General features: G+C 39.4%; 8 protein-coding genes across 8 annotated transcripts; 4 read left to right on the top strand and 4 right to left on the bottom strand.

Moving 5' to 3' along the window:
* Positions 1 to 138: 138 nt before the first annotated feature.
* On the top strand, positions 139 to 4170 carry INP52 (phosphatidylinositol-3-/phosphoinositide 5-phosphatase INP52; the record flags this gene model as incomplete). Its single annotated transcript, XM_004178448.1, has 1 exon — positions 139 to 4170. One exon carries the CDS (start codon positions 139 to 141, stop codon positions 4168 to 4170), a length of 4032 nt encoding a protein of 1343 aa, XP_004178496.1.
* Positions 4171 to 4388: 218 nt separating this feature from the next.
* On the bottom strand, positions 4389 to 5135 carry YAF9 (YEATS domain-containing protein YAF9; the record flags this gene model as incomplete). Its single annotated transcript, XM_004178447.1, has 1 exon — positions 4389 to 5135. The coding sequence occupies one exon, from the start codon at positions 5133 to 5135 to the stop codon at positions 4389 to 4391; it is 747 nt and encodes a 248-aa protein (XP_004178495.1).
* A 579-nt stretch (positions 5136 to 5714) lies between these two features.
* Positions 5715 to 7043, top strand: TBLA0B01320 (uncharacterized protein; the record flags this gene model as incomplete). Its single annotated transcript, XM_004178446.1, has 1 exon — positions 5715 to 7043. The coding sequence occupies one exon, from the start codon at positions 5715 to 5717 to the stop codon at positions 7041 to 7043; it is 1329 nt and encodes a 442-aa protein (XP_004178494.1).
* Positions 7044 to 7164: 121 nt separating this feature from the next.
* On the bottom strand, positions 7165 to 7536 carry CYB5 (Cyb5p; the record flags this gene model as incomplete). Its single annotated transcript, XM_004178445.1, has 1 exon — positions 7165 to 7536. The coding sequence occupies one exon, from the start codon at positions 7534 to 7536 to the stop codon at positions 7165 to 7167; it is 372 nt and encodes a 123-aa protein (XP_004178493.1).
* Positions 7537 to 8358: 822 nt separating this feature from the next.
* TBLA0B01300 (nucleotide diphosphatase) lies at positions 8359 to 9033 on the bottom strand (the record flags this gene model as incomplete). The annotated part of the gene is made up of 1 exon (XM_004178444.1): positions 8359 to 9033. One exon carries the CDS (start codon positions 9031 to 9033, stop codon positions 8359 to 8361), a length of 675 nt encoding a protein of 224 aa, XP_004178492.1.
* Positions 9034 to 9162: 129 nt separating this feature from the next.
* On the bottom strand, positions 9163 to 9471 carry RPC19 (DNA-directed RNA polymerase core subunit RPC19; the record flags this gene model as incomplete). The annotated part of the gene is made up of 1 exon (XM_004178443.1): positions 9163 to 9471. The coding sequence occupies one exon, from the start codon at positions 9469 to 9471 to the stop codon at positions 9163 to 9165; it is 309 nt and encodes a 102-aa protein (XP_004178491.1).
* A 246-nt stretch (positions 9472 to 9717) lies between these two features.
* On the top strand, positions 9718 to 12189 carry AZF1 (Azf1p; the record flags this gene model as incomplete). Its single annotated transcript, XM_004178442.1, has 1 exon — positions 9718 to 12189. One exon carries the CDS (start codon positions 9718 to 9720, stop codon positions 12187 to 12189), a length of 2472 nt encoding a protein of 823 aa, XP_004178490.1.
* Positions 12190 to 12406: 217 nt separating this feature from the next.
* Positions 12407 to 14260, top strand: TBLA0B01270 (uncharacterized protein; the record flags this gene model as incomplete). The annotated part of the gene is made up of 1 exon (XM_004178441.1): positions 12407 to 14260. The coding sequence occupies one exon, from the start codon at positions 12407 to 12409 to the stop codon at positions 14258 to 14260; it is 1854 nt and encodes a 617-aa protein (XP_004178489.1).
* Positions 14261 to 14422: the final 162 nt, after the last annotated feature.

Raw genomic sequence — 14422 nt, 5'->3', positions numbered from 1 at the left:
AAGAACTTTGATACTGTTTGATTTCCTTTATTTAAAGACCATCTTTTGATCATCATCATATACATATATATTTTTTTAATCTATGAAAAGATAGATCAATATACTTATTATTATCTTACTTATACCTAACCATAAATTATGTTTATTCTCCTGTCAACAAAACCAGAGCGAAGAATAGCACTAGTTTCGCATACTTATGCACTTGTTTTCAATGCAATTACAGACCAAGCAAATACGCAACCTACATGTGCTATCGAGTTTATTCCAAAAGGTGAATTAGAAAATAAGGGTTTCAAACTTCTTTCAAATTCAGAAATTAATGGGTTTATTGGTCTCATTCAAATGCAAGGTTTAATTTTCATTTGTGTAATTACCAAAAATTCTACTGTTGCTAAACCAAGATCCAGAGAAACTATTAATAGGATACATCATGTTGAATTTTTTTGTTTAAATGAATCATACTGGGATTTCACAGAAATGGATTCAACTGGTATTCCATTATCATCTAGTTCAGATCAATCTCAATATAGACCCATATTAAAAGAAAATCCTTGTTATGAAATTAAAAAATTATTAGGTAATGGGATGTTTTATTATAGCTCAAATTTTGATCTGACTTCAACATTACAAAATCGTGGTATAGGGAGAAATTCTTTAAGTGCAGATACTCTGGAGACTGAATACATGTGGAATTCATTTCTGATGAAAGAAATAATTACATTTAGAGATAGATTGGATGAAGACTTAAAGATTATTTTAGATGATGAAGGATTCTTAACTGCTGTAATTTGTGGGTTTGCAAAAACAGTGGTTACACATATAGAAAATATTGATGTAGCATTTACACTAATATCGAAGCAAAGTTGGAAAAGATCAGGAACAAGAAATAATGCACGAGGGATTGACGATAATGCAAATGTATCCAACTTTGTTGAGACTGAATTTATTTTATATTCAAAATATTATTGTTTTGCGTTTACTCAAATTAGAGGTAGTGTACCCATATTTTGGGATCAAGAAAGTGGTGTGATGGGGAGCAAGATTTTAGTTCGAAGGTCATTAGATGCAACTCAACCTATATTTGATAGGCATTTTTCAAATTTAACCAAAAAATATGGACCCGTTCATATTGTTAATTTATTGTCACGAAATAAAAATGAAGTTTCTTTGGCCAAAAGATATAGAGAACATTTAGAAAACGGTACAAGATTTAAATTAAATGAAGATTTATTTCTAACAGAATTTGATTTTAATAAAGAGACTTCACAAGATGGTTATTTAGCTATTGATAATGTCCTTCCCTTGGTGGAAAAGGAAATGGATGAACAAGGGTTTTTTTGGTATGATATACGCCATCAGAAAGTAATTTGTAGACAACAAGGTGTCTTCCGTGCAAATTGTTTGGATTGTCTTGATAGAACAAATATTGCACAACAATGCATCTGCTACAAAGTGTTTAGAATATTTCTCGAAGAAGTTAATTGGATTGATGCTGACGATTTTTCTAATACCCACATGTTTGTGCACGATATGAATAGCTTATGGGCAGATAATGCAGATCAATTGTCTCAAATAACAACAGGAACTAATGCATTAAAATCCTCATTTTCGAGAAAGGGTAGAATGTCACTGTCTGGTGTTCTATCTGATTATTCAAAGTCAATGAGTAGGATGTATTCTGGTACATTTAATGATAAAACCAAACAACTTCATTTTGATATTTTGCTAGGCCGCTTACCTGGTCAAATACCTGTTAAACTATATGACCCAGCCGGTACTTTTATAGAAAAGGGTTTAAAGAAAAGTGAAAGTAGTTATATATCACATGAAGACCTTACTATATTTATTGGTACATTTAATGTTAATGGTAAGTCTTCTGATGAGGATCTTACTCCTTGGCTATTTTCAAAGGGTAAGGATGTTCATCCAGATATTGTTGTTGTAGGTTTTCAAGAAGTGATAGAATTAAAAGCAGGGTCCTTATTAACTGCAGATTCTTCAAAAGGATCACTATGGCAAACTATGATTGAAGAGTGTCTTAATCAATATAATGAAAAATATGCCTTTCTACGAGCAGAACGATTATCTTCAATTTTAGTTTTATCTTTTGTAAAGGCAACAAAGGCTAATCATATTAAAGAGGTTGATGGTTCTGGTAAGAAAACTGGATTTGGTGGAATCGCGGGGAACAAAGGTGGTGTTGCTATTCGATTTAAATACGGTCAAACATCTTTTTGTTTTGTTAACGTTCATTTTGCAGCAGGTGCAGGGGGGATAGAAGAGAGAAGAAATGATTATGACACTATTAATAAAAGTATATCTTTTGAAAGATATAGAAAAATTAGTCAACATGATTTTGTATTTTGGTTTGGTGATATGAATTATCGAGTCGTGTTAAGTAATGATGAAGTACGTGAAGAACTTAAATTGAAAAAGGATAATTATTTAGAAGACTTATTACACTTTGATCAATTGACACATGAGGTGAATGCTGGATTAGTATTAGAAGGATTTAAGGAGCAAAAAATCGGCTTTAGACCTACCTATAAATATGATAACGGTACAGAAGTTTATGATACATCAGAAAAGGCTAGAACACCATCTTGGACCGACAGAATATTGTATAAAGGTAGTTTAAAACCTATTTATTACAGCGATTCACCGATTATGACAAGTGATCATAGACCTGTATGCGGATTATTTGGAGTAAAAACCACTTTAATAAACCAAAAAGTAAAATCTACCTTAATGAAAAATTTATACAATGAGTATAAGAGACTTCATACTGGAGATGATGATAATCATAGTAAATTAGAAATAATTGATAATGGACCTGAAAGTAAGATCTTTAAGGAGAAGTTAGTGAGTGTTGAAAGCGATGATAGTGAAAGTAATATAACATCTATTGATGAATCCACAACAGTAAGAGGTCATAGTATGTCGATGTCGAACATTAATTTAAAACAATCTTCACCCACTGATCGTAGAAGTTCAGTATCAAGTGTACCTGTTGAAAACTTACCCAGTAACCACATTCATAGAGGTTCAATATCTAGTGTTCGCAATAACGGAACTAGACCTTTACCTCCAGATTTATCTAAAATAGGGTTGGATTCCAATAATTCAGCTCCTAAACACAGTATCAGCACACCTGTATTACAAGGAACTAATGGGTTAATAAATAATATTACTAATAATAATCTCAATAGAAATTCCAATGTGTCTCCTCGAAGTATGGAGAGTGCCAAACTGTTGAGTTATATCGATGAACAATTTAATGGACCTGCACCACCAACACCACCAAGAAGAGGTTTATCGCCTACTTCTAGCAAACTTGATAAAGATGAAATGTTAGATCAACCAAGTGCTCCACCAACACCACCAAGAAGACATCATTCAGGTCCCCCTTCAATCACATTAGATGATTCTGATATTTTAGATTCTGATAAAAATCAAAATAATGAAATATCATTGAGACCAAGATCTGAAACTTTTAGTATTGGTGTAACTGAAAATAAAATAAAACATCATGATAATTCTCATCATTCAATATTAAACAAGTTATCATCAAAACTATCTTCTACCAGTTTAAATTCAAATCATGAAACCAATCATCATCATCATCTTTTCCATCATCATGGTTCAGGCAAGAGTTCCCCACATATGGATAGAAAGAATAGTACTTCCAGTACTAATGAAAGTACCGATAGTTCAAAACACTTGATCAAGAAAAGTAGTGATATTAGTATTAGTGGAAGCATTTATAATTCCAAAATGATGGAAAGGAAAAATAGTAATTCTAGTACTACTGAAAGTATCCATAGCTCAAAACATCTAATTAGGAAAACTAGTAATGCTAGTACTAGTGGTAGTATTCATAGTTCAACTAGGTATTCTTTGAAAAAAACTTCTCCAACTACAGATGCACAAAGTATCGATACTATTAATTCAAATTTAAATGATAATAAGAAACTTGTTACTCAAGTAAGCAGAAAGGATAGTAATTCTAGTACACTTGGAAGTATTCATAGTTCTAGTAAAATTTCTGTGGAAACTACAAGTGATATTAGTTCTACTAGTAAGAGCAATAAGAGGAAAAATAAGAAAAGACCTGTTCCAGAATTGAATTTATTAGATGATACCAAAGATAAGATAGAGGATACAAAATGATAAACAAGTTGGCAAGAAATTATAAAAATTAAAAAAAAAATAAAAAAAAAAAAAAAATAAAATAAGTAAGTTTACACACACACACACATACACATATATATATATAATTAAGTATACTTATACAATTACATTAATAGTACATAAAATATTGGCCTTAATAAAAAAAAAAAACAAAAAAAAACGCTTCCAACATTCTTTGAAACTGTTTCATTTATTTCTTATTTAGAAGCTAATCGTTCTTTTATCTTTTCTTTTAATTCATTAATTTCCTTTTCTACAGTGTCTATACGCAAATTTATTCGATCTATTTCATCAGATTCTAATTGTTTGGAAAAAATTGTACCATTAACAATATTTTTTTCATTAATTTCTTCTGAATTTGATGGTAAATAATTACCTGGTTTAGATAATAAAACGTTTAAGAAAGTTTCATTTGGTTCATTGAATATTATTTCATCATATATTACAGAGCTTACTATATCATCATCTTGTTTTTTTGAATTATCATTTTTTCCCTCATCTTTTGTAGTTGCATTATTACTATTTTCCGTAGTCGTAGTTGCAGTGGAAGCTTCTTCAGTTGATGCTATTTGATTTGGAGTTTTATATGGATGTAATCTTAAATGATGATAAAAATTTAGGAATTTTTCATTGGAAGAATCAATGAAATAAATTTTAATATTAATTTCGAATTCACCCCAACCTGTTTCAGTAATTTCAAAAGGTGGAGTCTCTAGAGTTCGAATTGGATTTGGATAAGTATCATGTAATTTGACTACGACTTTTTTAATGAAATATGAAATATCATCATTATTTAATCCCTTTATAAATAATTTCCAAATATGTGTATGTTCTGGTGGAGCATTTGGCGGTCTAATACTACCTATTTTTTTTGCGGTGTTTCCATATATGAATGGTCTTGAAACGGATAATGTTTTTATTCTTTTGTTATGTGGAGGGGCCATTGTATGTGTAAAAGATTTTTCCGTTTTCTTTCGTTCCTTCTTGGCTGTTGTTATACAAGCTTATATAATGTTTTAGAATGTTTGTTAGATTGATATTTTTTCAAGGTCCCACAAGTGGTAGTCCGAAAATCCAGATCAGGTGACTTTTCCATTAAAAAAAGATCGGTCATTTGCAGCAAATGACATTTTTAAAGAATAGAAAAAGGGAAAAAAAAAAAAAAAAAAAAAAAACAAAGAGATTAAAAGATAAACTAGACGTATTGAATGATTGACTTGAACAAGATTAAAATATCGTGTCATGAGTATTTAGGCAAAATGTGCATCTTTTTATAGCTTTTATTATGATTTGTAGATTTAACTAGTTTTCGGAAAGACAATATATATACTTTGGAAAAAACAAACAACGTAAAAACACACACACTCAGACATATATACATACACACACACACACACACACATACACACACACAACAACATAACAATATAATTATCAAGAACAAGAAGTACGTTTTATATAACGAGTAAAGCATCTGTGTGTACGTGTTTTTCTGTTTTTTTTTATTTTCTTTTCAATACATCATGACAATCAAAGTTATATATATTGCTAGACACGGGTATCGATCCAATTGGTTACCTCATGGACCTTATCCATTACCGCCTACTGGTGTAGATAGTGATGTTCCATTAGCAGACCATGGTGTTAATCAAGCTAAAGAGTTGGGCCATTATATCTTATCTATTGATAATCAACCTGAATTAATCTTTTCTTCACCATTTTATAGATGTATTCAAACAAGTGAACCAATAGCGAAATTATTGGAACTTCCAGTTTATTTGGAGAAGGGAGTTGGAGAATGGTATAAACCAGACCGTCCCACGATCCCTATTCCAGCAGATTTAGAAACGTTAAAGAAATTATTCCCCGGCCATGATGATCGTAGTATATTGAGTGAAAGTTCAGAGTGGGTTCCTGGTTCAGGAATTATACCTAGTGATCAAGGTGAGACTGCAGATGAATTGTATGAGAGATGTAAGAAATTCTGGCCCATTTTCATCAAAAGAGTGGAAGAACAGTTTAATCAAGTGGAAACGATATTAATTGTGACACATGCAGCAAGCAAGATTGCTCTTGGGATGTCATTAATGGGATATTCAAGATATGATGATGAATTGGAGGAAGGTGGGTATATACGTAGTGGTAGTTGTTCGTTAGACAAGTATGAATTGATTAAAGATTATCAAGTTGGGATGGTTGATGATGAGGGAGATGATGATGAGGGGGATGAAAGTTTGGAGAATGGAGAAGATAGAATAGTACCGTTTGAGAAAAGAAGATGGAGAATGACGATGAATGGTAATACGGAATTTTTGAAAAAAGGTGAAGAAATGAATTGGTCATTCCAAAGTGCAGTGGAAGCTGGGTCTGATGCCGATATCAAACAAAGACAGGGGAATTTGAACAAGAAAACTGGGATGAGTGTAGGGATGGAAATGGAGGAATTGTATATTAGTCTTGACATTCCCAGTAATAATTACCGAGAAAAGACGGTGGTGAACCAACGAGATTCGTTACAGATCAGTGGGTTATCGAACCGTGAAGGGTTGCCGTTGTTCAAGATTGGGAATGAATTGTATGAAGGTCAATGGAAGAAATTGGTTGGGACTGAATTGGTGTTTCCTCAAAATGCATCCTTGCATCGTAAAGTGATTGAGAAGGAGGATGGTGACGATGTGAATGAAGAAGTTGATGAAGATTTGGTGGATAAGATATTACGGGAGAAGCAAGAGGCGGAGGGCGAGGGGGAGGGGGAGGGGGAGGGCCAGGACGCAAGTGGGAATGAGGAATTGAAACAAAAAGTGTACCATGTCACTGATCGAATTGTTCTTTATAACGTTCGTCCTATGTGAAGGAGAGATAAATAGTATATAAGTAGGGATATATAAGTTGTATAACGGATAGATAGATATAGAGAGAGAGAGTACTGTACAGAATGGGGCGGGCCGGGCCGGGGCGTGACGCAGTGCAAGATTAATGAGACATGTAGATTGCAGTTGCAAAGAAGATTACTGCAGCAACGATGACGATGGCACCATTACCTTGAAGAGCATTTGGATCGTTTTTGGCATTCTTAGCATCTGGTTGTGGGACGGCTTTGGGACTTTTCAAATCGACGGGGCCGAGTAGCAAGGCGTCTAGGAATTCCAAGGCGTCGTTGGAATGGCCAATGTCTTCGAAATCTTGAGTGGCGTCTTGGCCTGCTAGTTCAAGGATGATCTCGTCCCCACCTGGATGGGAATCGAGGAACTTGGTAACGTCGTAGACTTTATCCTTTATGATGATCCAGGCACTTTCTGTAGTGTTGTGGGCGGCGATTTCTTCGTAGGAGTATAATTTGGACATGTTGGGGGGGGTTCGATTGGGGGTTTGATTGGGGGTTCGATTGGGGCTGCAATTTGCAAGAATGGTTTGTGGCACAATTTGCAAGAATGGTCTGTGGCACAACCTGCAAGAATGGTTTCCGGTGCAATGGGTGCTGCTTAAATATGGACATCTCTTTTACCTTTTGATTTTCAAATTACATTCTCTATTCTGCAAACGACCATTGTGTAAACGAAAAGTGGTGGAAGCCGATAGTCGCGAACGGAGTGTCTACGGGATTAGCGCTCCGAGAACAGGCAAACGAGTTCGGAATTATCGAGATTGAGAGGAACGCCACGGTTACCTAGCTTTAGACCATAGGCGAGGATTCCAAATCCACATTGGAAAATTCGTCATCGTCGTCGTCATTGTTGTAGCCTGGGATTGGGGTTGGAATTGGAAGAGGAGTCTTCCAAGTGGTGATCTTTTGTGTGAGCAGGTGTTTGACTTTGCTGGAGTTATCAATGACGATATCCAGTCTGTTGATCAGCTCACAGATGAACATGGTCAGGACAATGCTGATGATTACGATGATGATGACGATGAACATTGTGTTTTGAGGGACGTTTGACGAGTTTTTGATGATGTTTGGGTTTGTGTTGGCACTGGGGATGGACGTGTAGCAGGCGGAAGTGGTGGAGGAGTGGGAGGAAGTGGAGGAATTGTCATTGTCGATGACGGTGTAGTAATTGTTAGTAAAGAATTTATGTGTCATGATGCGCGGCACGTGCAGCGTGGATCGTGCAGCGTGGATCGTGAAGCGTAGTGTGCCATACGTTTTATATAGCTAAATACAAAGGGTACTTATTCTCGGCGGTTCCGCGAGGGAAGAAAATCCTTCACGGCAAGCAAGGCGTTAAACAAGGCGTTTGCAGGTAAGCCAACTACATTGTAGTAATCGCCCTCGACGGACTTGACAAGAGCACCGCCTCCAGCTTGGATACAAAACCCGCCTGCTGCGTTTATGCCTTCGCCAGTGTTTATATAGTCGCGCAATACGTGAGGTGTAATGGTGGGGTCAAAAACAAGCCTGGTGGTTTCACAATGCGAGGTGATGTCATCAACGCTGTTCTTGCATACCACCACCACCACTCGCAACGCAGTGTGGATTTCGACAAAGGGACCCTTGATGAAATGGGCCAGCATTTCATATTGGGTCTTGCTATCGTGAGGTTTGCCATACACTCTGCCGTCACAGTCTGCCACGACAGTATCAGCAACCACCACCACGCTGGGAGTTTCAAAAGACGCCTGGCGTTGCAACAGGCAATCCAGCTTGGCATTACAGGTTGCCAAGGCATATTCTTTGGCCGACTCGTATTGCAAAGGGTCCAGATCCTCTGGACAATGGGACGGGACCACTTTGAAATTCTCAATTCCGAGAACGGTTCGTAGAATGTGAGCACGCTGCGGAGACGAGCTTCCGAGAACGATGGGTGGCGAACGGGGTGGCGAACGGGGTGGCGAGTCACGGGACATGGAAAGGACAAATGCTCTATGCCAGGTTAAACTATAACACGCTATAACACACTATAACACACTATACCATACTATACAATAAACAACTCTATAAGGCATCATATATAAAACTGAACCTCCCAAACTCGCTCATAGCTCCTGGATACGACGCGTAAACGTATCCTCCACAACGTCACACAGATCCATCAAGTCCTGCAGACCCTGGGCCAAAGCGTCGCTGGCAGTGATGTCACCATACGTCTGCACACGCAGATTCAGAAACGGTTCCGAGGGGTGGGGGATGGAATACCCGCAGAATTCCACGGCCGGATTGCGCATCAGCAAATAACGGAGGGCGTTTCCCAGCGTGTGGTCTTCGTCGCGGATCTGGAACGAGGCGGCCGAGCCGTCTGGAGTGACGGGGGGCAGTTGGCGGATCTTGGGGGGTGCGGCAGACATCGTGGGGGGGGGGGAGTGTTGGGAGGGGGTGGGGGGGCGGCACGGAGACGTGAGGGGGTGGCGTGGGGGGCCGAGGCGTCGTGGGCCGAGCTGGCTGTGCAAGCACCGTCTTATAAGCAAAACGGCGCGACGCGTCGGTGGCGGGATTTCGCCGGTGCTGCGTGCCGCACTGCGTGCCGCACTGCGTCGGGCCGTGCCTGTGTGCCACGCCACCATCACGCACCGCGCGATGCGCGCGGTGCGCCAATGCCGTGGCACGCCGCGGTATATAACGGCGCGGGGCGAAAAAGAAAGGAACGAGCCCGCCCCAGCAAGCCACGCCCGCAGCCCCCCACGCCTCTCCCGATGCTGCCCCCTTCCACACGCCCCTCCTCCGACCCACGTGACCCGCGCGACCCACGTGACGCACACGACCTCTCACGTGACCTCCGCGACCTCGGCAACCGCCCACGGCTCGACTCGGTGGCCAGTTTTCTGGCCCTGGCGCTGCCCGCGGACGCGAGTGCGAGTGCGAATGCGAGTGCGAGCGCCTCTGCCAACGCGAATTCTGGTTCCGGGCCGGCCCCCGTGCTGGGTCCACCGCCGGCACGTGGCCTGTCCATCATCGACCCCCTGTGGTCTTCCATCCCGGACGGCGTCGCCGGCCCCGCCGTTACCGGCGCAAGCACAAGCGCCAACGTCAACGCGCCCCGCCCTGCTCTGCGCCTGTCCAAGTCATACTCCAACCCGGGGCTGGCCCCCGCGCCGACTCAGGACACTGGTCCGGAACTGGACTCACTATTCCAATACTTTAACCCCGCCGGTTCCGGCTCGGCGCTGGGGTCCATCTCGGGCCCTGGTGCCGGTGCCGGCCCCTCTGTCTCGGCGTTCGGGTTCCTCGATTCCCGCCACAATTCGTTGAAGCTCCAGTCGGTCGATGACCTCGATCTGCAACAGCAGCTGCTGTCGAACAAGAAACGTGACTCCGTCAACTATTACCTCAACTTACGTAACAACTCCATATTCAGCGACATCACGCTGCCCAATACGTCACCGGGAATGTCCCTGTACAACAAGTCTGCCCGTTCCAATGCCAATTCGCATACGGCTGCGACTGCGACTGCGACTGCGACTGCGACTGCGACTGCGGCTGCGGCTGCGACTGCTTCTCCACACCCTGCTGGGCCCTCTGGCGCCGCTGGTCCCTCTGCTTCTGCCGTTCCTGTCCCGGTTGCCGCTTCCGCCTCCGCCTCCGTTCCAGCTTCCGCTTCCGCCTCCGTTCCCGTTCCCGTCTCCGTTCCCGTCCCCGTCCCCGCCTCCGCTTCCGCCTCCACATCCCACGAGGACCCTAGAAAACTCGTGGGCAACACCAAGATCGACCAGTTGATGCTGATGATCCAGGCCCGCAAGAATGGCATTACCGAAAAGGTGCAGACAGATCTCAACGGGGATTTACTGTTTTCCCAAAACACTTCTATAATCCCTCCGCCTACCCAACTTGTCGGGGGTATCGATAAGCCCCATACAGCAGCCTCCGCAGCAGCCTCCGCCGCTGCCTCCGCCCCCTCCGCCTCCTCTGCTCATACGTCATCGTCCTCCCAATCGTCTTCCACGGCTCAAGATCAGGACTCCAAGAATTTCTTGCTACTCTCTCCAACATCCCAGGAGAATTCTCCCAGACAATCCATCAAACAAGAAACGACAGCAGCCAACACCATCACGTCACCCATGGGCTCGCCCCTGCTCTCCACTTCGCCACAGACTCCCGTCAATAACGATCTTTCCCCAACAAGATCAAGGACCAAGAAAAAGACTCACCAATGTCCGTATTGCCACCGTTTCTTTTCCCAGTCCACCCATTTGGAAGTCCATATCCGATCCCATATCGGGTACAAGCCATACCAGTGTAATTTCTGTGGCAAGAAATTTACCCAAGGCGGTAATTTGAAGACTCACCAGAGATTGCATACAGGGGAGAAACCGTACTCGTGCAAGATCTGCAACAAGCGGTTTTCCAGAAAGGGCAATCTCACGGCCCATGTGCTGACCCACAAGAAATTGAAGCCGTATTTCTGTAAATTGGATAATTGTAACAAGACGTTTACCCAATTGGGGAACATGAAGGCTCATCAGAACAAATTCCATTACAACACGTTAATAGAGCTGACAAACAAATTGGCCAATATGAATCCCAATGATAATATTCCACAAGAGGAAAAACTGATTCTAGATTATTTCGCCTCGTTATACAAGAATTCCAACAAGGGAATTAAAGGTAGAGGGAAGAATATACACTATCACCCACTAACAGATGAACAATTGCAAATGTTGAGACCAAACAAGATGCAAAAGCAAAATGTGGGTGGTCCGCCTAATCTAATAAAGCAAGAAGTATATGCGCAGATGCAGCCGCAGTCGCAGCCGCAGTCGCACTTGCAACAGCAACCACAACAGCAATCGCAACCACAACCACAACCACAACCACAACAGCAAGTCACGAAAAATCAATTCCCAAACTCATTTCTACAGTACAACAACACAGCACCTCTGCAACCAATGTTTCCAAATTCATATACCACCATAAATACCCCTCCTTCTGCATTCAATAATTTACGTACTTTATCCCAACAGAAATTACAAAATATTCCAAACTCAAGTTCAACCGTCAATGCAACCGCAAATGCAAATGCTACTCATAATAACCAAATTCATTTCAAAAATATAGATTATAGGAAGTAATCACCCCAGTTTATTAAATAATGATATTGTATTTATTTTTTTTCATATATTCTTTTTTTACTCTTATATTTATTGCATATATATTTTTTAATAATTCATTGCCGCGCATTCACCACTCCGCTTTATAAAGAGATAGCGCACTATTAAAGGGGCCGAAACGGAATCGACAATGTAAAAAAAAATCATATTCTTCCCATGGTAAATCCTTTGGCAAAAGATGTCAAACATAAACGTGGAACCATCAAATAGAACTTTAGGAAACGCAGGTGCAAATGCAAATGAAAATGCAAATGAAAATGCAAATGCAAATGCAAATGCAAATGCAAATGCAAATTCAAACACAAACACACACGCTTCCCCCTCGTTAATTGTAGACTCCGAACCTCAACTACAAAATAAAATTTACAACTTGCAAAAAAATTATAAATCATTCCTAATAAACTCCCAATGGATACTAAACATCCTAATCATCATCAACACAATTTGGTTATTCCTCTCCATCATCTCCGATTATTTCTTCAACATCTCCGTTTTTTTCAATTCAAACAATAAATTAAATAATTTCAATGACATCTCGTTAATCATTCTATCCATTATTGCCAATTGTTTCAATCTTTGGTTCACAAATTCAAACCTTTATTCCTCCCTAGATTCATTCCTCAATTTGACTCTATGCTTACTGACTTTATTCAATTTGATTCTCATTTTTGCAATCCATTATACAAGATCAAGAATCGGTATCATCGGTATCTTCACTTATCTTTGGGCTTCATTTTCATTTTTAATTGGCTTTGTCCTAGATTGGTATTTCCTTCATTATACAACTCAATTAAATAACATTTACTCTGAACAATCCGAATTTCCCTCACAAACAAATTATAATTCAATCAATCACAACCACACTCCACCCCCACCCCCACCCCGTTCTATCGATAAACATACTTTTAAAGAATGGATTTTCATTGGGTTTAGAACCTTTATCAAATCCCTCATTCTACTCTACATCAGTTTTTTCACTTTAAACACATTATTATCCACTTGGGATTTACATCAAACAACAAAATATATCAATAATTCCTCTACATCATCATCATCATCATCATCATCACCTGATTATGAATCGTTCCACTGGACAAACACAGCTCATACTCATCAATTACATATCCAATGTTTTGGTGATGTGTTCAATTCAACAGATTCATTACAACCCATCATCTTATTCGAACATGGTTCATTCGATACAAGTTATCAATCTGCAAATTGGATTAAAGAATTGTATCATTTAAATAAAATACATCGATATTGTACTTATGATCGTCCAGGTTACGGATTAAGTGATTCACCTCCAGCTCCAATCTCGATTGCCATCTTGGCCAATTCTTTACAATACGCATTATTCGAAGAGGCCCAAATCCAAGGACCTTTCATTACTATAGGCTATGATATGGGTGGATTATTAACTCAAGTCTTTACTGCTAAAAACTTGGATAAAGTACATGCAATGATGCTTATAGAATCTTGGCATGAGGATTTATTATTGAAAAATTATATTCAACGACTCTTACCTCCATCTGATGATGATGACGGTGACAACTATTATTATTCACAAATCATCAACATTCTCGCATCCTCATCAAAACTCCCACCTGGTGTGAAACGATTAAATGAATTGAAAATCTTATGGGATGGTCTTTGGTCTCCATTAGGTTTGAATTTGCAATCTTCATGGTTGATAGCTCATCATGGGTCCTTTGAAAGAATCTTTGGTCGTGATATGAAATTCCAAGGTAAATTCCTCAGAATGAAATTCTTGGAAAGTTTGACAAGTTCGTTATTAAGTTATAACGATGTCATCAATTCCAAACAAGATTTACAAAATGTTAAAACAAGTGTTGTTACATCCAAAGAAATGGTGAAAAATTCATTGAAATGGGGGGAATGGCAAAGAGATTTATCGAAATTATCAAACCAAGTGAAAGAATGGAAAATTGTAGAAGGTGGTCATGAATTTTATAAATTTGGTCTTGGTAAAAAACAAACTCAAGAGGTTTTATTGCGCTTATTAAATTGAACTTTTAGTAACGAAATAAAAACAAAAAAAAAATAAAAAAAAAAAAAAAAAGAAAGAAATTATATAAAGTAGACGTATTTAATTTTATATTCCAATGTTATATATACATAATTATATATACATAATTATATATACATAATTATATATATAAAAACGATAATG

Source organism: Henningerozyma blattae, chromosome 2, assembly GCF_000315915.1.
Source record: "Henningerozyma blattae CBS 6284 chromosome 2, complete genome".
Taxonomy (NCBI): domain Eukaryota; kingdom Fungi; phylum Ascomycota; class Saccharomycetes; order Saccharomycetales; family Saccharomycetaceae; genus Henningerozyma; species Henningerozyma blattae.
Note: the sequence above shows the minus strand (reverse complement) of the source record. Positions and strands in the feature narration are given on the sequence as shown.